General features: G+C 52.5%; 1 protein-coding gene across 2 annotated transcripts in view; it reads right to left on the reverse strand.

Moving 5' to 3' along the window:
• LOC128837712 (class I histocompatibility antigen, F10 alpha chain-like) overlaps nucleotides 1-21,976 on the reverse strand; it is a 33,419-nt gene extending 11,443 nt beyond the window's left edge. The window contains exons 1-3 of one of the 2 annotated variants that reach the window (XM_054029093.1): nucleotides 21,814-21,976; nucleotides 15,439-15,702; nucleotides 6,557-6,832 (exon numbers count right to left, since the gene is read on the reverse strand). In XM_054029093.1, coding sequence (XP_053885068.1) covers nucleotides 6,557-6,832; nucleotides 15,439-15,702; nucleotides 21,814-21,874 — 601 coding nt within the window. In that variant the 5' untranslated portion in view covers nucleotides 21,875-21,976. Of the gene's footprint in view, nucleotides 1-6,556; nucleotides 6,833-15,438; nucleotides 15,779-21,813 lie in introns of those variants that run through there. The other variant, XM_054029092.1, reaches the window with a different exon arrangement.
• Between the last annotated feature and the right edge of the window lie 1,178 nt (nucleotides 21,977-23,154).

Here is a 23,154-nt window from a genome sequence, read left to right on the forward strand (position 1 = left end):
CACACATCGAGGGCTGTCCTTGGTTAAAAGGCTGGTCAAAGGGGTGGCGATCGACACAAAATGGGGAATGAAATGCCGATAATAGTCGGCAAGGCCCAAGAACTGTCGCACCTGATGCTTTGTGGTGGGAGGCGGGCAGGCCGCCAGGGCCTGGACTTTTCCCACCATGGGCTTCACTTGTCTGTTCCCTATGCTGTAGCCCATAAGTAGTCTCTTGCCATCCAATGCGGCATTTTTTCGGGTGGGCTGTCAACCCGTCAGCCCGCAGGGACCTCAGGACTGCAGCTACCCGTATCAAATGATCCTCCCAGTGGCAGCTGTGGATGACCACATCACCCAGATAGGCAACCACATAGTCTCGATGGGGTTGGAGGACAAGGTCCATCAGTGGCTGGGGCCTCATGGAGGCCGAAGGGCATCCGGGTGAATTGGTATAGACTTGTTGAGGTAGCAAACGCGGTCTTCTCCCTCGAAGCGGGGTCAAGGGGGATTTGCCAGTAGCTCTTGCTGAGGTCAAGTGTGGTGAGGAAACGAGCCTCCCCTCACCGGCCAAGCAGCTCATCTACGCGTGGCATAGGATACGCATGAAATTTGGAAATGGCGTTGACACGTCAGAAATTGATGCTTGGGTAGTAGCACTATCGGACTACGCCATTCACTCTGTGAGGGTTCAATTACACCTAGCTCGAGCATGGCTTGTACCTCTTCCTCGACGATCTGTCGCATTCAGTGGGGCAAGGGCCTGGTCGCTTCTCGGATCACTACCCCAGGTTCTGTCTGAATGGTATGATAAACCAGGGTCATGTAACCCGGCTGGCAGGTGAAGGTTCGCAGGAAAGCCTGCAGGAGGCACCGGGCTTGCTTGCGTTCGTCTGTGAGGGTCTCCGCGAGCTGGGGCCCTCGGTGTCTTGGGTTAGGGCGGCATGGGGGCCCAGTTCTGGCTCCAGTGGGTAAGGGTTAATTAATAAGCCCTCGCACTCCTGCCAGGGCTTCAGGAGGTTGACATGGTACCGCTGGGTTTTCTTACATTGGTCCGGTTGCTTGACCTCACAGGTGACAGGCCCCACCTTCCGGACCACCTCATAGGGGCCCTGCCAGCGGGCCAGTACCTTTGACTCGCTCGAGGGCAGGAGAAGCAGGACCCGGTCCCCAGGGTTAAAGTCGCGGCTCTGCATGTCTTGGTTATAGGTCCGTGCTTGAGCCTCCTGGGCAACCCTTAAGTTTTCCCAGGCGAGCGCCCGGCCTGAGTAAGGCGTTCCTGGAGCTGGAGGATATACTTCAAGAGGCCCTGGGTTGGTGATGGAGCTTGTTCCCAGTTTTCGTGCATTTTGAGCAACCCCCATGGGCGGCGGCCATACAACAACTCAAAAGAGGAACTTTGTAGAGGCCTGGAGCACCTCCCAGATCGCCAGAAGTAAAGGCGGGAGTAGCTGGTCCCGTTGGCGTAGTTCTTCTGGGTGGAATTTGCGCAATATGTCTTTTAGAGTACGGTTAAACCGTTCAACCAAACCATCGGTTTGTGGATAGTAAATAGAGGTGCGCAACTGCTTGATCCCCAGGAGCCTACGCACCTACCACAGCAGTTGGGAGGTAAAATTGGTGTCCTGGTCCATGAGAATATCCCGGGGCAGGCCTACATGAGCAAAGACCTTCATGAGCTTGCGCGCAATGGTTCGGGCAGTGATGCTCCACAGCGGTACTGCCTCCGGGAAACGGGTAGCATAATCTACCAGGACCAACACATACTGAAATCCAGCGGTGCTTTTTGGGAGGGGTCCCACCAGATCCATGGCCACGTATTTGAAGGCATGGGGACCAACGGGGCCTTGGGTGTCCGCGGGGGGTATGGCTAGCTGGCACTCTGGACAGGAGTTACAATAGTCCCTTACTTCCTGATGCACGCCGGGCCAGAAAAAGCGTGTCAGTATCCGGGCTAGAGTCTTCTCTTGGCCCAAGTGTCCGGCAGACGGGATGTCGTGGGCGAGTTTCATTACTGCCCGCCGGTGACATCGAGGCATGAGTAGTTGGCTCTGGGGTTCTCCAGTGCGTGGATCCCATTCTACCCGATAGAGCTGATCCTGTCGCAGTTCTAAACGTGGCCACTGCTTCACCCGATGCGGGTCAATTACGGTCCCATCGACCGTGGCTAGTTGTTCGTAAGTGTGACTGAGGGTGGGATCTGCCCTTTAGTCACAACAAGTCAGTGTGAAGCAGGGGTTCAGCGGCAGCTTCTGGAGGGAGTCCTCGGGCTCTTCTTCCGGACCGTTGGGGGCTGGTGCCTCCTCCCCCTCGGACTGGGTCCCAGGGAGGCTCCCCTTCCAGTACTGGGGCAGTTGCGGGCCTCTGGTTGGCATTGGAGTGGAGGACTTCCAGGAAGTCTGGCCAGTCCCGCCCCAGGATCACCGGGTAGGCGAGCCAAGGAGCCAGGCCGACCACCATCGATCGTGTGACCCCATCCACGGTCAGTCGGGCTTGGGCACTTGGGTAGGGTCGTCTCGTACGTCGCCGTGAATGCATTGTAGACAGATGGTACCCAGTTGTGGGTCAGCCTGGAGGCCTAGGCTTTGGCGAACCAGTGTCTGGCCGCAGCCTGAGTCAATTAGGACCAAGGTTGACCAATCCCTGACAACCACTGGCACCATAACCTTGGTGGCCTGTGGGCGTCGGGCGCAGGCTTCTCCCGTGCAGACCTGGCCGAAGCTGCAATCCATCTCGGTGCAGTCTCGTTGTAAATGGCCATATTTCCTACAGGAAAAACAGGGCCCGATATCCAAGCGCCCAGGCCGGGACAGTGTTCCCGCCTGGCCCCTGGGAGGGCTTCGGTTGGTCCTTCGAGCATCTGGTCGAGGTGCCAGGGCTTGTCGAACCAGGACCTCGGCAGGTCGGGGCTCTGGGCCCCGTGATGGATTTCGTGGTTCGCTCTGGATGGCCCCCCTTTTCTCTGGGTTAGGGCGCTCCGGTCCTGGCGGGGCGGCTCGAGTGATCGGTCCCACTGGTGCTTCAGCGGCAGGAAATCCTCCATCAATGTGATGGCAGCAGTTAAGGTCGTAGGTCGATGGCGGAGGACTCAGGCCCTCCCTCGCGACGGGAGTATATGGACGAATTGCTCCAGAAAAATTTGTTCAACGAGCTCATCCAGGGTTCGCCTTTCGGGTTGTAGCCACCGCTTGCAGGCTTCCCTCAACTCTTGGGCTACCATCCGGGGTCAGGCCCCCGTAGGATAGACCAAGCTCCGGAACTGCTGTCAAGTCTCCAGGCTAATGTCCAGGGCATCTACGCCTTTACCCAGGTGTAGCCCTGAGCCGCGTCCGTGGACAGGCCCCGATATACAATTTGGGCAGTCCCAGTCAGATATGGGGCCAAAATAGTAGCCCATTGGTCTTGGGCGCAGCCTGTGACTAATGCCACCCTCTCAAAAGTTACTAGAAAAGCTTCTGGGTCGTCGTTGGGGCCCATCTTTGTCAACCGGATGGGAGGGGCCAGGCTGGGGGGCCCAGTGGCAACCGCAGGCTGGGGCAGCAAGGTCGCCAACTGCTGCAGGCATTGCTGCTGGTGGTCCCGGTTCTGGCGCCCCAGCTCCAAAATTAGCTGTTGCTGTTGGGTTGCGAGCTGCTGGACCAGCTGCTGCTGCTGCTGCTGGACTGGGCGGCGGCCTGCTGCTGTTGTTGGCTTTCAGCTAAGAACTTTATAAGCTTGTCCATATCCATGGTCGCTCGGGCACGCTCCACCGCAGATCCCTTCTCACAAGGATGCCCACATTCTCCACCACGTGTAGGGCAGTTCAGCTGGGGCTCGTCCCCCTCCGGGACGGCGGGGAGCCAGACAGCCTCGCTACTTTGGTCAGGTGTGTCGGGGAATTAGCTCGGCTGTGCGGCAAACCATCAGCAGCTCTGGCCCTCTGGCAGGGGCTGAACAAACAGTTCAACAGTAGCAAGCCCAGGCCCTGGGTCAGGGTGGAACAACAAACAGTCACTAGCTCATGCCCTCAGGCAGGGGCTGAGCAAACATGTTGAACAGCAAACCTCAGGCTCCCGGCTCTGAGCAGCCAGGGAGAGGGGGAGACTGCCACCCGCGAGGTGGATAGCAGGGGGGGACGCAGGCCCACCCACTCCACTGCGTCCCAGCCCAGGGCCCTAGCAGCGGCAGAAGACTCGCTGCTGTGTCATTGGGGATCCTGACCATAACACACTAACATTGGCTGCAACACTGCCAGAGCCAGACTCGGGTCGGCTGCCCCTGGGCTACTTCCTTCCTCCCCCTCTAGAGGTACCTGGGTCTGGATGGCATCCTCCATAGGGTCACACACCATGGGCTCCTCGGGGTAGCTGGCGAGCGGTTGGTTTGGCAGCTCCTCAGGGTAATAAGCGAGCGGTAGGCTTGGTAGCGTCTCTGGGCTCGGGCTAGCATCAGGCATTGGCTGGTCTGGCCAGTCCTCGGTTTGGCCGCCGATTGCCATGGTCTCCCCACTGGGAGCTACACCACAGGTGTCGGGTCTCTCCAGTGGCTGAGCTTCAAGTGAGCTCTGGGATTTTATACTTCCTGTCCTGCGCCTTGACCTCTGAGGGGCGGGCACAGGGTTTGCTGGCTCCACCCACTTTGGTGTCCAGGGAGGTTCGTTCCCCTCCGGGGCGGTGGGAAGCTACAGGACTGGATAAACTGACCAATTAGAGATGGAAAGGGCCCATTTAACAAAAAGTGACACACAGTGCTAAATTGCCCCTCAAACTAGCTAATATTAATTGGCTAATTTCTCATAGGTTGTTACCAAAACTATTTACCCAATATTATGGATTTCAAAAGGAATTATGCTAATGTTGAAAAATCAGTTTCACAGCTCCTTGGTACTGAAATATACATTACATTGCTGTGTATGGCTTTTTCTTCTTGGCAAGAGACTTGGGAAGAGACTGTCTAGGAAGGAGTACGGCAGAAAGGGATCTAGGGGTTATAGTGGACCACAAGCTAAATATGAGTCAACATGTGATGCTGTTGCAAAAAAAGCAAACATGATCCTGGGATGTATTAACAGGTGTGTTGTGAGCAAGACACGAGAAGTCATTCTTCCGCTCTACTCTGCTCTGGTTAGGCCTCAGCTGGAGTATTGTGTCCAGTTCTGGGCGCCGCATTTTAAAAAAAGATGTGGAGAAATTGGAAAGGGTCCAGAGAAGAGCAACAAGAATGATTAAAGGTCTAGAGAACATGACCTATGAAGGAAGGCTGAAAGAATTGGGTTTGTTTAGTTTGGAAAAGAGAAGACTGAGAGGGGACATGATAGCAGTTTTCAGGTATCTAAAAGGGTGTCATAAGGAGGAGGGAGAAAACCTGTTCACCTTAGCCTCTATGGATAGAACCAGAAGCAATGGGTTTAAACTGCAGCAAGGGAGGTCTAGGTTGGATATTAGGAAAAAGTTCCTAACTGTCAGGGTGGTTAAACACTGGAATAAATTGCCTAGGGAGGTTGTGGAATCTCCATCTCTGGAGATATTTAAGAGTAGGTTAGATAAATGTCTATCAGGGATGGTCTAGACAGTATTTGGTCCTGCCATGCGGGCAGGGGACTGGACTCGATGACCTCTCGAGGTCCCTTCCAGTCCTAGAATCCATGAATCTATGAATCTGTAAAGAGGGCCAAGGACAAGATAATGTTCTGCTGAGGTTTGTGAGAGAATAAGCAACTAGTATGTTGCAAAAAACTGGGTACAAATTTCAAGTAACCTTGAACAGCAAGCGCAAACTGTTTGGGAATGGAAAGATTAGGGTGTGTAATGATGCTAACTAATTTGGGAAATTTGTGTCCATGGTAACAGACAAAGGTACATACAGGGGTAATAGTGAGTTAACATTTTGAAGCAGACTACGCTGCAACTGTCCTCCTGAGTTGGAGTGTTAAAGCATTTAACCTCTTCCCTTCTATGTTTGTGCTGATTAATCTTTTACTAAAAAGCTTTGGTAATAAATTGGAGTGTGATTATCTGATGTCTTATTGATAAAAGAATCAAGTAATAAGTAAGCGGGTGTTGCAGCAAAGGTAGGTCTTGAGGGGGGAAAACTTTAAGGAGGACAAGGGTAACATTCTTCCAGGTTAGTATAGGGAGGGCAATTCCACATGTATGGGATGGCATGGAAGAAAGCACATAGATGACTGTGGGAGAAGTTTGGACAAAGAGGCAACAAGGACAAAGCTACCGTCATTGGTGGAACACAGGGGCTGGGGGTAACATAACAAATACGACGGTACAGACAGTGAATGAGGAAGAATTACATGGTGAATGAAGCTGGTGTCCACAGAAGTGGTGGCACTTCCATAATTAAGCAAAGTGCTCTAAAATGCACATGCACAGGCAGATTGCCTTGATAACTACTGTGTCTCTACAGTGAGCTGCTTTTAACATTTTCAGTTTCTTATCTTTTTTCTCCAGCAGAGATGGGGAGGAGGAAGGGGTTGTTTCCCCACCCATCCCTGGTGCAAGGTTAGCTGAAATTTTGGAACTGAGGCTGGGGAATGGAGATGTAATTTGTAGTGACCTTCTGGGTGGGGCTTGTCCCCCTGACTTACCTTTCCTGTGCAGAGTCTCCTTCCCGTACTCTAGAGAACTCCTTAGCCAGGGGATACATCTCTCTTCCAAGTAGTGTTTCCACTGCTGGTTGTCAAATACTTCAGCATCCCATCTCCTCTTGGTGATCTGAGCCCCAATATCTGCTGCTCCTAAAGTCATGGTCTCCTTATCGAAGGTAAGAAAGTCTCGTCCGTCATAGGAATCCTGGTAAAACCCCCAAGTGGTGTTGTCTTCCCGGAGATCACAGCCATATTTCATCTGGATAATGTGAAACCCTGAAACACAGCTGAGGGTCAGCAGCAGCCTCTCTCTGAAAATCTCACCAAGACCCCACTGCAGGTGGCCCAGTGGTTCTTCTCCTTGCTACTGGACTCTCCCTCCCTTGAGAAATGGAGTTCCCACTTATACTGTTGGGTCCTACACCCTCACAGCTCCTTTCAGGAGGGAACCAAAACTGCAGAGGGCGCCCTCTTCATCCGTTGGGTCTTGTACACTAAAGACCCCCCACTGCAGAGAGCTCACAACCTTCAAGGAGTACCTCACTGCTGCTTGTTCTTGTATGCTCCCTGCAGGGGGTGCAGGGTGGCACGACCCCAAAGGGAGTACTCCGGACATTGCAGGGGTCTATCCCCTCCAGCTCTCTTCTGCTCTCTGAGGATCCCCCCAATTCTGATAGTTAGGGTCATTCTGGAGAAGAGAGAGAATTCAGGGTGTCTATATCCCACTCCCTCCTGCTCTGGTTGTATTATTTTGCAGGGTCCTCAGAGTCACTTGGTCCCTGTAGCGGGGTGGTCACCCGCTCCAGCCTTGGAAGGGTTAAAGCCAGCCCTGGGAGAGGGCTGAGGCTGTGAAGGAAAGCCTGGGCTGATAGGGGAAGGCAGACACAGCTGGGGCCATGCCCCAATCAGGCCCAGCTAGTCCCTATAAGAGGCTGCGGGCCAGGAGCCCAAACACTCTCTCTCTGCTTGTAGAGAGAGAAGGGCCTGGCTGCTAGGGAGCCAAGCAGGGTACTAGGAGTGGAGCAGGGCTGGGGGAAGGCTAGAGGAGCTGGGGAGCTCCAGCCTGGAAAACCCCCAGGCTGTGGGCCTAGCAGAGGGCCTAAGACAAGTCCTGGGGTTGCAAAGGGGCAGCCCAGCAATAGGTAGAGGCAGCAGGTCCAGACCCCAACCTTGCCTGTGATGAGTGGCTGACACTGCAGTCTGCCCCAGGGCACGGGGGCGAGCTGGTGACTGGCAGTAGCCTACGACTGAGGCGAGGTGGGGGTAGTGGGTCCCCTGAGCTGGGAGAGCCGGAGAAACGGTGGGGGTCCTGCCAGGGGGCAGCACCCAGTGACAGGGTCACCCGGGATCTAGCTTGCTGGTTGATAGCGTAGTTGGAAGAAAAAGTGTCTGACGCCCAGGTCACCTCTCTGTAAATGTCCTGGATTGGGCCTGGGCCATGAACACCACTGAGGAAGTTTGTGCTCTCACAGAATGGGCCGTCAGGAAGGCAGGTGGTGGGACACCTTACCTGCTCGTACCACATGTGAATGCACAATGTGATCCAGGAGGAAATTCTCTGAGCCGAATGGGTAGGGCTTTCATCCTATCAGCTACTGCCACAAAGAGCTGTGTGAATTTACGGATTGACTTTCTGTATAGTCCTTTCTATATAGGACAGGAGACCCACACAGCCAGCAGTTTTTCCCAATTTGAAAAGGTACAGCTTTCGTATTGGTTCCCTTGGTCAGGTGCCAACTCATTTTAAGTTTATCTCTTAACTGTTTACAGGTAAGGCAGTTAGGGTACAGCTGCTAAGGAGGATTCTACAGCTAACTGAATATGGTTGGGGAGTTACACAAGGGTGCTATCCTCCCTTGTTTACACAGATGGGTTCCCAGATTTGCGAGTATAACCTTTGAGGAAGTGAATGGACATTTCATGTGAAAAAACTGATTGACCACCCAGCAGGGGGTAGAATGCTGAGATGGCTGCTAGGTGTACCTTAGCAGATGAAATCGCTAGACCTGGCTGTTTCCAGACTTGTTCTGGAGTATCTGCTTCATCTGAGAGATGACTCAGTGGGTGAGAGGCAGGGGTGCCGGAACAGGGGGACCATGGCCCTGCCACTTTAGGTGAGAGCAGGGGGGTGGGGGCAGAGCCTCAGGAGAAGAGGTGGAGTGGGGGAGGCATCAGGGGAAGAGGCAGAGTCACAGTTTCAGCACTGGTGGCTCCCCACTTTAGGGAGGTTCTGGCACCTGGGTGAGAGGCCCTGCTGGGTAGACCAAATGGAAAAACACTTCCAGAGCTACTTACCTTGCCAAGTGGTAGATGGTTTCCTACTGCCTAACAAGACCTAGTAGACCTGCTCTGAACAGGCCCGTTCTGCAGGTTTAACCATGGAGCTGTTAGGCAGATGGAGCATTTGGCCGTGATCTTGCGAGATCAGGTCCAGAAGGGGAGGGAGGAGCATTGGAGTTGCTACTGACAGGTCTAGAAATAAACCAAACTAGTGCTGACATGGCAGGCTGAGGCTATGAGAATAACCTTTGCCCTTGATGTTCAGCAAAGACCTTGTGCACAAAAAGTATGGGGGGAAAGGCGCAGAACAGATGCTTTCTGGAGTAAGAAGGCATCTGTGAGCGAGCCCGGGTTGCAGTCATGCAGACAGCAGAACTGCTGACTTCCTGTTCTGTCTGGTTGTGAACAGGTCTACGAGGGGAGCACCCCACCACTGCAAAATGATCCTTGCTCTGTCGGGGCATAGGGACCATTTGCAGTGATAAGAGCTGATCTGCCAGCTCATTCTGGGCTCCCGAAAGGTGAGAAGCTTCAAGGTGGATTGAGTGCTTTATACAGAACTCCCACAAGCAAATGGCGCCCTGACACAGGGGGAGCAGAGCAGGCTGCTCTCTGCCTGCTGATGTAAAACATGGCTGCCACGTTGTCCGTAAGAACTCGCATTACGTTGCTTGCGATGTGGGGTAAGAACACCTGACGTGCTAGGCGTACCGCCCTGAGCTCTCTGACGTTTATCCATAGCACGAGTTCCTGCTGGGACCACTGACCTTGTGTCCTGAGGTGCCCGAGATGGGCCCCCAACCGAGCTTGGATGCATCCAACATTAGGGATACCGAGGGTTGGGGCCTGACAAAGGAACATCCAAGCCTACTAGGGATCTGTCCGAGCACCGAGTCCAAATGATGGCCGTTTGGCCGGTATGCTGAGGCCAGCCAAGCCTAAAGGAGTCTGAGGTGCAACCTTGCATACTACACCACATATACACACGAGGCCATGTGACCCAACAGCCTGAGTGGGCCTTGACCTGTGACAACACTGACTGGAAGTGGGCTTCTGGGAGGAAGGCCCTGGCCTGGGTAGAATCTAGTACCGTTCCGATAAACTCTATCCTCTGAATTGGGATGAGTGTTGACTTCTGGTTGTTTATCAGCAGGCCCAGTGCTCGAAAGGTTGCTTGTACAAGGTGGATGCTGGCTTTACCTGGGACTTGGACTGGCCCTTGACCAGCCAGTCATTGAGGTATGGATACACCTGCACCCCTCACCTTCTCAGGTAGGCTGCCGCTATTACCATGCATTTCATAAAGACCCATTTGGCTGCTGACAGGCTGAATGGGAGGATGATAAACTGGTAATGAGCCTGGTTCACAATGATCCTGAGAAACCTTCTGTGGCCTCGGAAAATAGAGATGTGGAAATAGCCATCTTTCAAATCAAGGGTGGCGTACCCATCCCCTGGATCCAGGGAAGAATGATGGAGGCCAGGGAGACAATGCACAGCTTCAGCCTTTTAGGTGCTGCAGGTTTAGAATGGGTCAGAGACCCCCTTTGGCACTCAGGATTAAGGAATTGTGGCGTTGCACTCCATATGCTTATGAATGTGAATATGATGTAACTGGAATATGTTTTATGCAACAGGTCTCTTGTATGATGGCACTAGAAAGCTTGTAATCTACTGAGTGTATTCATCCTATTTGTTTGCATGTATTATTTCTATGGCTAGAGTTGGGGAAATAAGATAAACTTGTATCACTGTTGTAGTCACACCAGGTGAGGGCCATCAATGGGGCATTAGGAACTTGCTCGGTCCCACTGATTAAGACAATTGATCATCAGGAATCAAAATACTCAAAAACCAGTGGGAGAACACTTTAACCTGTCTGGTCATTCAGTGACAGACCTGCGGGTGGCTATATTACAACAGAAAAACTTCAAAAACAGACTCCAAAGAGAGACTGCAGAGCTAGAATTGATATGCAAACTAGACACAATCAACTCCGGTTTGAATAAGGACTGGGAATGGCTGAGCCATTACAAACATTGAATCTATCTCCCCTTGTAAGTATTCTCACACTTCTTATCAAACTGTCTGTACTTGGCTAGCTTGATTATCACTTCAAAAGTTTTTTTTCTCTTAATTAATTGGCCTCTCAGAGTTGGTAAGACAACTCCCACCTGTTTATGCTCTCTGTATGTGTGTATATATATCTCCTCAATATATGTTCCATTCTATATGCATCCGATGAAGTGGGCTGTAGTCCACGAAAGCTTATGCTCTAATAAATTTGTTAGTCTCTAAGGTGCCACAAGTACTCCTGTTCTTCTTTTTGATGGTACATGGTTTATTTACCTGTAAGTAAGTAAGTGTGAGTGAGTGGAGATAGCAACCCAGGAGAACTGGAGACTAGAGGTCTCAGAGACATGTGACCATGTCACCTGGTAGTGAAATCCATCTTAAATCTGGTACTTTTCCATTTAGCAGGAGGGGCAGGGACCCAGAGAGACACAAGATTCCCACCTTGTGCCAAAGTTATAAAAAGGGGTGCCAGTCATGAGAAAACCCCTGCTTATCGCCTGAGATGTCTGCTAGATCTAACAAAGACTGTACCAGGGGAAAGCATTGGGCCCAGCCTAGGAAAAAGTCCAGTCTGTGAAGTAAACTTATTGGAACATCTTTGAGGGTGAAATATTTCCTGTAATCAGTTTCTTAACGTATTAGGCTTAGATTTGCGTGTTTTGTTTCATTTTGCTCTGTGACTTACTTTGTTCTGTTTGTTATTACTTTAAATCACTTAAATCCTACTTTTTATACTTAAACAAAAGTGATTTTATTATTAATAAACCCAGAGTAAGTGATTAATACCTGTGGGAGCAAACAGCTGTGCATATCTCTGTATCAGTCTTATAGGGGGTGGACAATTTATGAATTTACCCTGTATAAGCATTATACAGAGTAAAACAGATTTATTTGGGGTTTGGATCCCATTGGGGGTGTCTGGGTGCTGGAGACAGGTAACCTGCTGAGAAGTTTTCAGCTAAAGCCTGCAGCTTTGGGAACATGGCCCAGACCCTGGGTCTGTGTAAACAGGCTAGCATGTCTGGCTCAACCAGACAGGGTTCTGGAATCCCCAAGCTGGCAGGGAAAACCTGCTCAGATTATTTCAGCATATCAGTGACAGTCCCAAGGGGATCTCTGTGACCGAACCCATCACAGGAATAATGGGAGTGAAACTCTTTCCCTTTTAAGTTCTGAGGCACCTCCCCCACAGCTCCTACCCAGAGAAGGGCTTGCACCTCCTGGGCTAAATATTGCTCATGGGAAGGGTCCCTGAAGAGGGACAGGGATGGGGGGGTAGGAGGGAGACATGAAAATGAACTGAAGTGTATAACCCTCCTCCACCATACTCAGCACCCAATGGCCTGTTGGCTGGCGCTGTAGTCCAATGGTAAAATACATTTTCCTACCAAAATGGTCTTGCTTTTTTGATTCTTTTGACTTGGGGGTTGCTCCTTACAACCCTGGCCTTTCCCTCTCATTGGCTGCCGAGGCCACCAAGGATCCAGGAGAGGGTTGGGAACATATGTACTCCTACCCTTTGGTGGAGACATAGTACTTCCTATCTGCCTTCCTTGATGTGGGAGGCAGTGAGGAAGGGGTCTGCCACAGGTTTTAACTGGACCTATGATGGCCTCATTGAGAGGCAGAGCTACCTTCGACAAGGTCACTGCAGTCCAGATGTTGACCAGGCTGTTGGAAGACTTTTTAACTACCTCCACTTCCAGCCCTAAGTCCAAGGCCACCTTCTTCCATAACTCCTGGTGAGCCTTGAAGTGTCCTGGGGAGGTGAAACACCCACCCCTGCCTCTTCTGGGGTGGAGGAGGCAGTCTGCACCAGCATGGGACCTTTCTCCTCTCCTTCTGCACCAACCGGATCCTGTCGCTCCAAGTTCTGAGAGTCTGTACCTGGCTCAATATCGTAGTCGGGATCAGCTGCTGTTTGGCATGACAGAGGAATCCTTCTCTCAGACACCACTGAGTAGGAGCACCTAGACGGGGGTACAGGCACTGGAGGAAAACCCCAGGGGTTCCGAAAAGGCCATTACATCTGCATGGTGGCAGAGCTGACAGCGAACCGCAATAGGAGTCTCTCCCAAGCACTTTAGACAGCTAGAGTGCAGGTCGCTCAAAGGCATTGGCTTGCCGCAGGAGACACCGGGTTTGAAGCCCAGAGACCAAGTCATGCTCAGTTGCAGGAGCAGAAGAAACTCTGCTACGAGAGTCCAACTAACTATTTATACCAATCAACTAAAGTCAAAAAGTGAGATAACTGCGTGGAAAAGGGACGGTGTAACGAGAGAACCACTGAGATTCTTGAGAGGTGTGGGGCGGCTGGTCACAGAACCCAGAACCCAAGCCAGGCACCCGAGAGGAGTGGGGTGGGACAGGCCTCCCCACCCACCCCTCTTCTCCTCCGTTCTGCACTCCACAGGGATGAGCAGGGTGGGGGCACGGATGTCATCTCAGAGGGACAAGACCCTGAATTCCCCCATGTTGGGGGCAGACGCAGCTAGAGACGGGAACACTGTTGGTGGCCAAGGTGCAAGACTCAGGACAGTCTCTGGCAAGCTGGCAGCCCCAGGACTGCAAGGAGGGGGCAAATGGGGGGAGGAAGCAGGAGGGGGCAGCGGGGACAGAACAGCAGCTCCCCAGCGCAGGCTTAGGGGCAGGCGAGCAGAGCCCCTCACTCAGCACTGGGGAGGCCGGTGTCCGTGTGAGCAGGTCAGGCTGGACAGGCTCAGCAACAGGGGACCAATGGGTGAGACTAGTCAGGAGAGGGTTAAACTAGCTACAGAGGGGGTGAGCTAGGGGGCAGACACTTGGCAACCCTCTGCCCTGTCGCTTAGTCCTGGGGCAGGGCCACCAGGAACCCAGGTGTTCAGGGCAGGAATTAGTTCTCATTGCTGCTGTCCCAGTGCTGGGAGACAGGAGGGATAAGGGCAGGAGGGGGGGGGGGGGGTGTTAGAACAAGGGGCTGGGGACACTCCTGGGTGAGGACCAATGTGACAGGCCAGTACCACTAACACAGGGGAATCAGGGATTTTCACTCGCCAGTCCCCTATCAGGAAGGGCAGAGCAATTACATCAGAGAGACCCTCACCTGCCAGGGACAGTTCAGCAGTGCCAGGCACTGAACGCTTATGGATCATCACCGAGCCAAGTGAGACAGCCCAATCGGGGGCCTAGCCAGGTGGCTACAGCCCCACACACTGGGGACCGAGCAGTAAGAACAGCTCTTTACACATCTATCGATAGTGTGCAGGGGAACCTGCCTGACCCCAGGGGCTCCAACCAGGGGACACGTGCTGGGGTTTGTGCTGCCAGAAGTAAGGAAGTCTCTGCACGTTGCAGGGGCTGATTCTCTAACTCTCCAGCCCAAGTCGATGTCAGACCCTCACTCTGCAAAGCAAAGAGGAGTCTGACCTTAGATAAACTCACTCTGGAAATAAAACAAAACAAACAATGAAGGAGGCTCACTGATGAGCAGCTTCTCCCCAGGGCTGGCGTGAATGCAGCACTGCCCACTTTTGTGACTTTACTGTGCGTCTCATGATGATACTGGGAGGGGGAGCTCAGTGGTTTGTGCATTAGCCTGCTAAACCCAGGGTTGTGAGTTCAATCCTTGAGGGGGCCACTTAGGGATCGGGGGCAAAATCAGTACTTGGTCCTGCTAATGAAGACTCAATGACTTTTCAGGGTTCCTTCCAGTTCTAATTTTTTTTGGGGGGGTGGTTTTATTAAATCCCCAGTTCCTGAATTTATGGGATTAGAGGAGAGTCTCAGCTCTCTTTTCTTACAGCAGTAACTTCTAGCCCTTCTAGGAGCAGGGAAAACCCCAGAAATTTGTCCCCTAAAGGCTCAAACCAGAGGGCAAATAAAAATAAGCTCCAATATTATTCCCAAAATACTCATGATATTTAAGGCAAACTCGGGATTTTTGGGGCCTGACTTGTGTCTGAACATTTGGGGCTGTCGATATTGGGATTCCCCCATCACTCGGTGTCTGGGAATTGAGACAAGACGTCTCAGAGCCCTGTTCTAGCTCTAGCATCACTGTCGTAGCTGGGAGGAACAAACCCCTCCATGCAGGAATCACTGGGTGCGATCCTCCGGCCTCAGTGACCAGGCAGTCAGACTAGCCAGGTCTGATAGTAACTTCTGGCTTTCGCACCTCTGCCACTATGCTTGGGAAATAACCACACGAGCGGCAACATGAGCGGCAGGGGGTCCCCCAAAGGGCAGCAGAGGCAGCTGCAAGTGGGATTGGTAGCAGAAATCTGGGGTGTTTGGGGAGGGGACAGTATGAGAGTCCCACTTTGGAAGGTGTCAAAAAAATTTTTCGCATGGACCCTCCATCCTGCAGCCCCTTCCCATGGCCCTTTGTCCCCCAGATTCACACTGACTCCAGCGACAAAATGCCTGAGGGCTGTCCCCTCCCCCAATCCCCAACATGCATCCCTGTGTCCCTTCACCTTGTTTTCATCAACCACATGTCCCCCCCCCATGTCTCTACATCCCTAGGCTGGGTCGGGTCCTTCACTCACCCTCGCTCTGGTTGTAGAGCTGACCCAGGGTCTTCAAACTCGCTTTGAACCATTTCTGATGGCGCTGTGCCCACCAGGTCCTCTCGTCCCAGAACTCTGGACCCTCGTTCTGCGCCATCCACACTGTGCGAGGCTCCGCCTTCTGCATCCCACTGGTGTAGACGTAGATGACCTGATCGTCCACATACACAACACGGCTGTACCAGGGTAGCCCCGGGCTGGGCTCCGACACCACCGTGTCCAATACGCGCCTGGAGTGCAAGCCTGAAAGGGGGGGGGGGGCGATGGGGGAGTCAGACCCAACAAGACCCTGCCAGGGAGGGTCAGACCAAAGGTCCATCTAGCCCAGTATCCTGTCTTCCGACAGTGGCCAATGCCAGGTGCCCCAGAGGGAATGAACAGAACAGGTAATCATCAAGAGATCCACCCCCTGTTGCCCATTCCCAGCTTCTGGCAAACAGAGGCTAGGGACACCATCCCTGCCCATTATGGCTAATAGCCACTGATGGACCTATCCTACATGAATTTAGCTAGTTCTTTTTTGAATCATGTTATAGTCTTGACCTTCACAACATCTTCTGGCAAGGAGTTTCACAGGCTGACTGTGCGTTGTGTGAAGAAATACTTCCTTTTGTTTGTTTTAGACCTGCTGCCTATTAATTTCCTTGGGTGACCCCTAGTTCTTGTGTTACGTGAAGGGATAAATAACACTTCGGTATTCACTTTCTCCATACCAGTCATGAAGACGACTATGATTTTGTCATGGATATTTTTAGTAGAAGTCCTGGACAGGTCATAGGCAACAAAGAAAAGCTCACAGAAGCCCGTGACCTATCCATGACTTTTACTAAAAATATCCAAGGCAAAATGGGGAGCTCAGCTGCGTGACCCACACACCGCCTGCAGGGGCTAGGCAACTGCGGGCCACTCAGAGCTCCGGGTCCCCCTGCCGCCCACGGCAACTGGGAGTGGTTGCTTCCCCCACAGCCCACGAAGCCTCCCCCGCCGCTCCTGGCTCCTACAGGTGGCAGGGGGACCCCACAGCTTCCGGCCGCCACGGGCTGAAGTCATGGAGTTTGCTGGAAGTCACAGATTCCGTGATTTCCACGACCTCTGTGGAAAAAAAAACATAGCCTTAGTCTTCTCCATCTACACCTTATCTCTGGGCAAAGTCATCTACAAACACAAATTCAACTACCATCTCTGTGCTGATGACTCACAGATCTACCTATCCACTCCAGACTTGTCTCTTTCTGCCCAAACTACTATCTTGGCCTGTCTCTCTGATGGCTCCTTGTGGCTGTCTCGTCATCAGCTCAAGCTCGATGTGGTTAAAACAGAGTTCCCAATCTTCCCCCCAAGACTTCCCTACTACCTCCTTTGTCAGTCACTGTGGATAATGCCACCATCCTGTCACTCAGGTCCATAACCTGGACGTCATCTTTGACTCGGACCTCTCTCTAGGTCCTCACATCCAGGTTATGTCTAAATCTTGCTGACTCTTTCTGCAGAACCTCTCTAAGATGTGGCCTTTTCTGTCCAGCCCCACAGCAAAACTCTGCTCCAGGCTCTCAGCATCTCGTGTCTCGATTACTGCAACATTCTTTTCTCTGGCCTTGACAAATGCAGGCTCATCCCACTTAGATCCATTCAGAAGATGCTGAAAAGATCATTTCCTATCCCGTTGATCGGACCGTGCCACCTCTCTCTTTGCCTCCCTCCATTGGCTCCTCCTCCTCCATGGCATCAAATATAAAATGCCTGATTTCAGCTGTGAGGCCCTTCACAGCCTAACCCCACCTGACCTGTCATCTCTCATTTGCTACCAAAATGTTGACTCCCACCTCTGATCTGCACACGATTCCAGCCTCCATCACCCACTTTTTACATATTCAAAAGACCCCTTTTTGTCCCATGCTGCCCCTCATGCCTGGGAGGAGCTCCTGGTAAATGTCTGCGAAACTACCTCATCCTCCAAAACCCTCCTCAATGCCCTCCTTTGCCAGGGTGCCTAAAAACTTAGATAACCATTAAGCCTTTGGTGCTCTGAGACTGCAGCCTGTCACGCTGGCCAGTGCTGTCTACTTATGATCCCCCATCTGTCTATATCCATCTGTTGTTTCCTGTCTTATACTCAGATGGGACCATATTTTGTTTTGTATCTGTACAGCACCTGGCACAGGAGGGTCCAAGACCATGACTGAGGCGCCTGGTGCTGCCACAAAACAATAATAATGATGATGATGACAGCAGGGCAGGGAGCTTTACTTTTTAAATTGGCTTGCTCTTCCCACTAGAAATCCCCGTCCTGTTGGCCCTGTTTTTCGTGAAAGACTCTATGGACAGTTGGAGAACTTGAGGGGTGGACGTGTAACCCGAGAAAACGAGAGGGGAAGGAATTATTATTTCATGTTGTGGTAGCACATTCTAGCTTTAATCATGCTGGGGCTCCATTGTACTGGGTGTTGTAAAGACAGAGCAAGTGACAGTCCCTGCTCTGAACCAATTACACTCACTGTAATTGCAATTTTGGTTGGACATATTCGTGGATGTTTCATCACATGACATAATCTTTAATTAAAGATTAATCTTTAATTCCTGGAAACTCCAGGACAATCCTAGAAGGTTGGAAACCCTATGCTGATGCCACCTCTACCCAGTTTTTGTTCTGCTTTTAACTATTTACGTTTTCTTGTTTGTTTCTTTTTACCAGAATAGTTAAATACACCTCCTAGTGCAAGTGCAGTTCTATCGGTACAGCCATGCTTTACACCAGTATAGCTTATTACTGTAAATGTAGGGGAACAATCTGTACCAGTGTAACCAGGGCTTAAATTCAGTCGGAGCTGTCCAAAGCGGAGCACAGGTAAATATTTTCAGACCTCGACTCCAGCCTGATGCTGTTGAATGGGGGGGACAGAGGGGTGAACCACGGGGATCTCCAGGAAATACTCAATGGCAATTTAAGCCTTGAGTATAACTGTGTCCACACTAAGGCTATGTCTGCACTGCACTTTAGTTGGTAAAACAGGGGTGTGAAAAAAACACCCCGACCAACAAAAGTGCTACCAATGAAAAGTGCTAGTGTGGACAGCGCTTAGTCGACACAACTATCACCCCTTGTTGGGGGTGGTTTTATTTTGTCAGCGGGAGAGTTCTCTCCTGCCGACAAAGAGGGGCTATGCTGAGTGCCTTACAGCTGTCAGATGAGCAGTGTAGACATAGCCTAAATCACCACTTAGGCTAAGTCTACACTAGACAGTTCAAAGTGCTGCCATAGGAGCGCTCCCACGGCAGTGCTTTGACCTGACAGCGTGGTCACCGGCGAGCACTGGGGAGAGAGCTCTCCTGGTAAACCAGGTCGACAAGGGGAATAGCTCCGAGGGCTGGGAGCCTGTCTACGCTAGCGCTTTACAGCGCTGAAGCTTGCTGCGCTCAGGGGAGTGATTTTTCATACCCCTGAGCCAGCAAGTTACTGCGCTGTGAATTGCCAATGTAGACAAGCCCTTAGCTATGATGGTTTCAAATTGTGTAAATGTGGTACAAACACTGCATGTAGACCAGCCCTCAAAAGTTTATTCCACCTGTTTAAACCTCATTGTTACCTTGGCCTTCTCTACACACAAATTCACACCAGTTTAAATTAAGGTGTGAGTTAAACTGGTTTAGTTAAACCAGTGCAAGAGGCTCTGTGGACACTCGTTTTCCAGTTTAAGAATGGCTTTTTTCTGTTTACCTTAAGTCGGTTAGGCCTTGTCATGGAGAGTTGCACCAGTATAACTAAACATAAGTGATTCATTTAAACTGTACAAAGCCCCACGTGGATACTCATATTCCGATGTAAGAGAAGCTTTTTTCAGTTCAGGTTAAGTTGCTGGGAAATCAGTTTAACCTAAACTGAAAAAAGGCCACAGTTATGCCGAAATAAAAGGGTTCACAAAGGGGTTTGCACTCATTTAACTAAACCAGTTTAATTAAACCGGAGCAAAAATGTGTGTAGCAAAGCCCTATTTAAACCAAGCACCTGTTGAGCAGAAGAAAAAAAGCTGTCCTTGGTAAAGACTCAATATCCCGTGGCCCTTCATTTGAGGACTGAGAATTCCCACTGCAAGTCTCCGGTACTCCAAGGAGACCTCCAGCAAAACAGGCAAACGAGACAAAATAAAACAAGGAAGGGAAAAAACCCTTTCCGGTCTTTGCTATCCCTTAGGAAGCAACAGAAATGGACACCCTATTTCCCCCTTGTCAGGTCACCTTTAATTTAATGAGCACAGAGGATTTTTCTTTCAACAAAGGCCCAGCCAGGCACCAATGGGAACTGGTGCTGGATGTAACGCATTAAAAAAGCCAAACCAGACAGTGAGAATGTGAGCTTGGCCCAGACCTTCTCTGATCATCATCAACATCCTTCTCTGCCCACGCACACACACTCCTGTAGGTCCCAGGCCAAAGCTCTGCACCACTGGAGTTACACCGGGACTGGGAGTGAACCCGAGATGAGGGCCTCCTGTCTCGTTGCTGCAGGGATAACCCGGCACATACACCCCCTCACTTTCCTGCTTTCGTTCCTGGCCCGACTCAACCCCGCAGGGCCAGGCTGCACTGGGCCTAACCCTGTTTATGTCAGACCAAGCCTGCTACTTAGGTGACACGAGGGCAACAATGTGCCTGAGACCACTTCAAACAAACCCCCAAGGCCAACCCACAGCTTCACGCAGCTGGATAAGGGCTGCTGAGCTCCCCGGGGTCTGAGCTGCTGCCACACGGCAAACTCTGGGCCAAGATTGGGGCCATGGAAGATTCAAGTCCATGCTAGGAAAAGCAGGATGTGCCTGTGCCTGCCCCTCGCCACCTTACTGGCACCTGAAGCTCTTTATCCGGCAGTCACAGGAGATCCCAACAGCACAAACACAGCAGCTGTTCTGTGCTCTGCAACGGGAGCTTCACCCAAACTGAGACCTGATTAATGCAAAGATCCTTGGGCTCTAACCTCTCCCCTTGCCCTGGATGCACAGTCAGAGACCGGACACATCCCCTCCCTAAGCTGACACCTCTAATTAGACTTGCCTCCATTACAGACAGGACCGACGAGAGGGGGGGAAGCCGGTACAAATTACCGGGGACCAGAAGGGGGCCCGGCTTACCCCCCCTCTCGTCGGCCCTGTCTAGCTGGTCCGCCCTTGCTGGGGGGCCCGAAAAATTTTTTTTCACCGGGGCCCGAACCTGCTCTCGGCGGCCCTGATTACAGACATGTCCCAGCACTGACCATGGGGTCACTGGACTGGTGCTGACAGAGCCTAGCTGTATGTAGCCAAGTACAAGCCACACTCAGGAGTTCCAGGCACTGAGGTTAAACCCAGCGTGAAGAACTTTCTGGGAGCCATTAAAGGTCAGAATGTTCCAAGAAGTCTTTTCCCTTCATTTAACCCTGGTCTATCTGGGAGGGTGATTTACTCCCTCTCACTAACCATCAGCAAAACAGGAATCCTGTCTGAAAGCCCGGCACTGCCCTGAGACGCTGGTAATGAAACAGCCTGGGCAGCGCTTGAAATAGGGTGACCAGATAGCAAGTGTGAAAAATCGGGACAGGGGTGGGGGGTAATAGGAGCCTATATAAGAAAAAAACCCAAATATCAGGACTATCCCTATAAACTCAGGACATCTAGTCACTCTAAACGGGAACCAGGGATTTCCCCACAACCTGAGCACCTCAACGGACTGTGACAGGCTTATCAGCGTGTGCAGCACCCATAGGTGCTGGCCCCAACGGTGCCAAACCCTCTGGCTGGGAGTGGTTGGCATTAGATGAAGGGATTACAGTTCGGGTCAGTGGCTCTCAGCACACACACCCCACTACACACATTGTCCCAGCAGCGCCCCTGGCAGCACCTGGCACAAGGGGGCCTGGACCCCCCCAATCACTATAACAACGTCACTGTTCGATGTCAGTGACCGCTCAGTGCTGGGGGGGAGCGCAGGGTGGTTATCCCAACACCTCTGACCACAGAGCCCAGAACTAGCCCCCTCGACACCCAGTTCACCCCTCCCTGAACCCCACTAGCCTGGCCACCCCCCGACACCCAGCTACCACCTCCCCACACCCCCCGGCCAGGCTGCTTCCTGACACCCAGCTCCCCTCTCCCCAGGGCCGCCCGGGGGGGGGGGGGAAGTGGGGCAATTTGCCCCAGGCCCCGCAGGGGGCCCCAGGAGAGTTTTTCAGGGCCCCTGGAGCAGGGCACTTCACACCGAGTGCCCGGGACCCCGGAGCTTCTTGCGCTCCGGGTCTTCGGCGGCAATTCGGCGGCGGGGGCCCCCTGAATCCTCTGGGCGGCCCTGCACCGCCCCGGCCCGGCTGCCCGCGTCCCCGATACTCACGGGAGTGGCCCCCCTGCAGGGCTACAGCCCCCAGCAGCAGCAGGCGCAGCGCCAGGGCCATCGCCGCCCCCTCAGCGCAGCAGGACTCGGCCCATGGACCCGCTCTCGGCCGCTCACAGCCCGGCCCGGCCCCGGGAACTTCGCTGCGCTGCTAGCTCCCGAGTCCCCGCTACTCACCGTGGGAGCGTCTGCGCTGCAGCGATTGGCTGAGAGGGGAACATCCCACCAATAGCGACGCACAGACACGCCTTCATCACCGGTCGCTGGGCAGAACCCGGCCGGGCAGCCGGGGGCGAAGGGGAAGCGAAAGTCTGAGGGGGTTGGCGCCGCGGAGAACTTGGCCCGGGGCTGTAATGACCAGAGCAGCAATTAACTAATATAGCCCCCACCCACACACCGCTTTGCTAGAGGGGCCACTGGCCTTTATTGGGAGTTTCCCAGTTAGGGAGATCCTGTGCTGCAATCTAGCCCTAGAGACTACAACTCCCATGATGCCCCAGGAGAGGACTGGGGGGGAGAAAGGGCAACGGGCTCTGCGCTGGGGATTGGAGCCAGGTTGCTGGGGTGGAGCTCTGTCCATACCAGGCGCTGCTGCAAGGGCAGGGGTTCTCAAACTTTTGTACTGGTGACACCTTTCACATACCAAGCCGCTGTGTGCCACCCCTTTATAAATTAAAAACACTTTTTTGTATGTTTAACACCATTATAAATGCTGGAGGCAAAGCGGGGTTTGAGGTGGAGGTTGACATCTCACGAGCCCCCCATGTAATAAACTCGTGACCCCCTGAGGAGTCCCAACCCCCACTTTGAGAACCCCTGTGCTAGGGTGACCAGATACCCTGATTATATAGGAACAGTCCCGATATTTGGGGCTTTGTCTAATATAGGCACCTATTACCCCCACCTGTCCCAATTTTTCGCACTTCTCATCTGGTCAGGCCAGCTGCTGCTAGGAAGCTGCTGGAGGCTGCCGGGGCTTTGAGCTGCAGGGAGCCTCAAAGGCTGTTGGTGGCTTCACTGGAGTCCGAGCAGAGACTGTTGCTGTGCTTGGAGCCTGCAGAGGAGGAACGGTGAGTAACCCCCATTCTGCTTTGGGAAAGTGCTGGCAAGAGAAGGGGCACAGCAGAGAGACTGAGTCTGAGGAGAGGCAGAGCCATCGTCATATCAAACCAGGACCCAGAGCTGCTGACGTTTGGTAGGGCCAACTCCCGTCGGCAGAGGGGTGTGCCGTTTGCTGCCTTGGCTGGACAAATACACATAACCTGCAGAGTGCTGGCTCCAGCTGCAGATCTCCAAGCACTCCCATGCACGTGTCAAGGACTCTGAAATCCAGAGGAGTGT

Source organism: Malaclemys terrapin, chromosome 5 (assembly GCF_027887155.1).
Source record: "Malaclemys terrapin pileata isolate rMalTer1 chromosome 5, rMalTer1.hap1, whole genome shotgun sequence".
NCBI lineage: Eukaryota > Metazoa > Chordata > Testudines > Emydidae > Malaclemys > Malaclemys terrapin.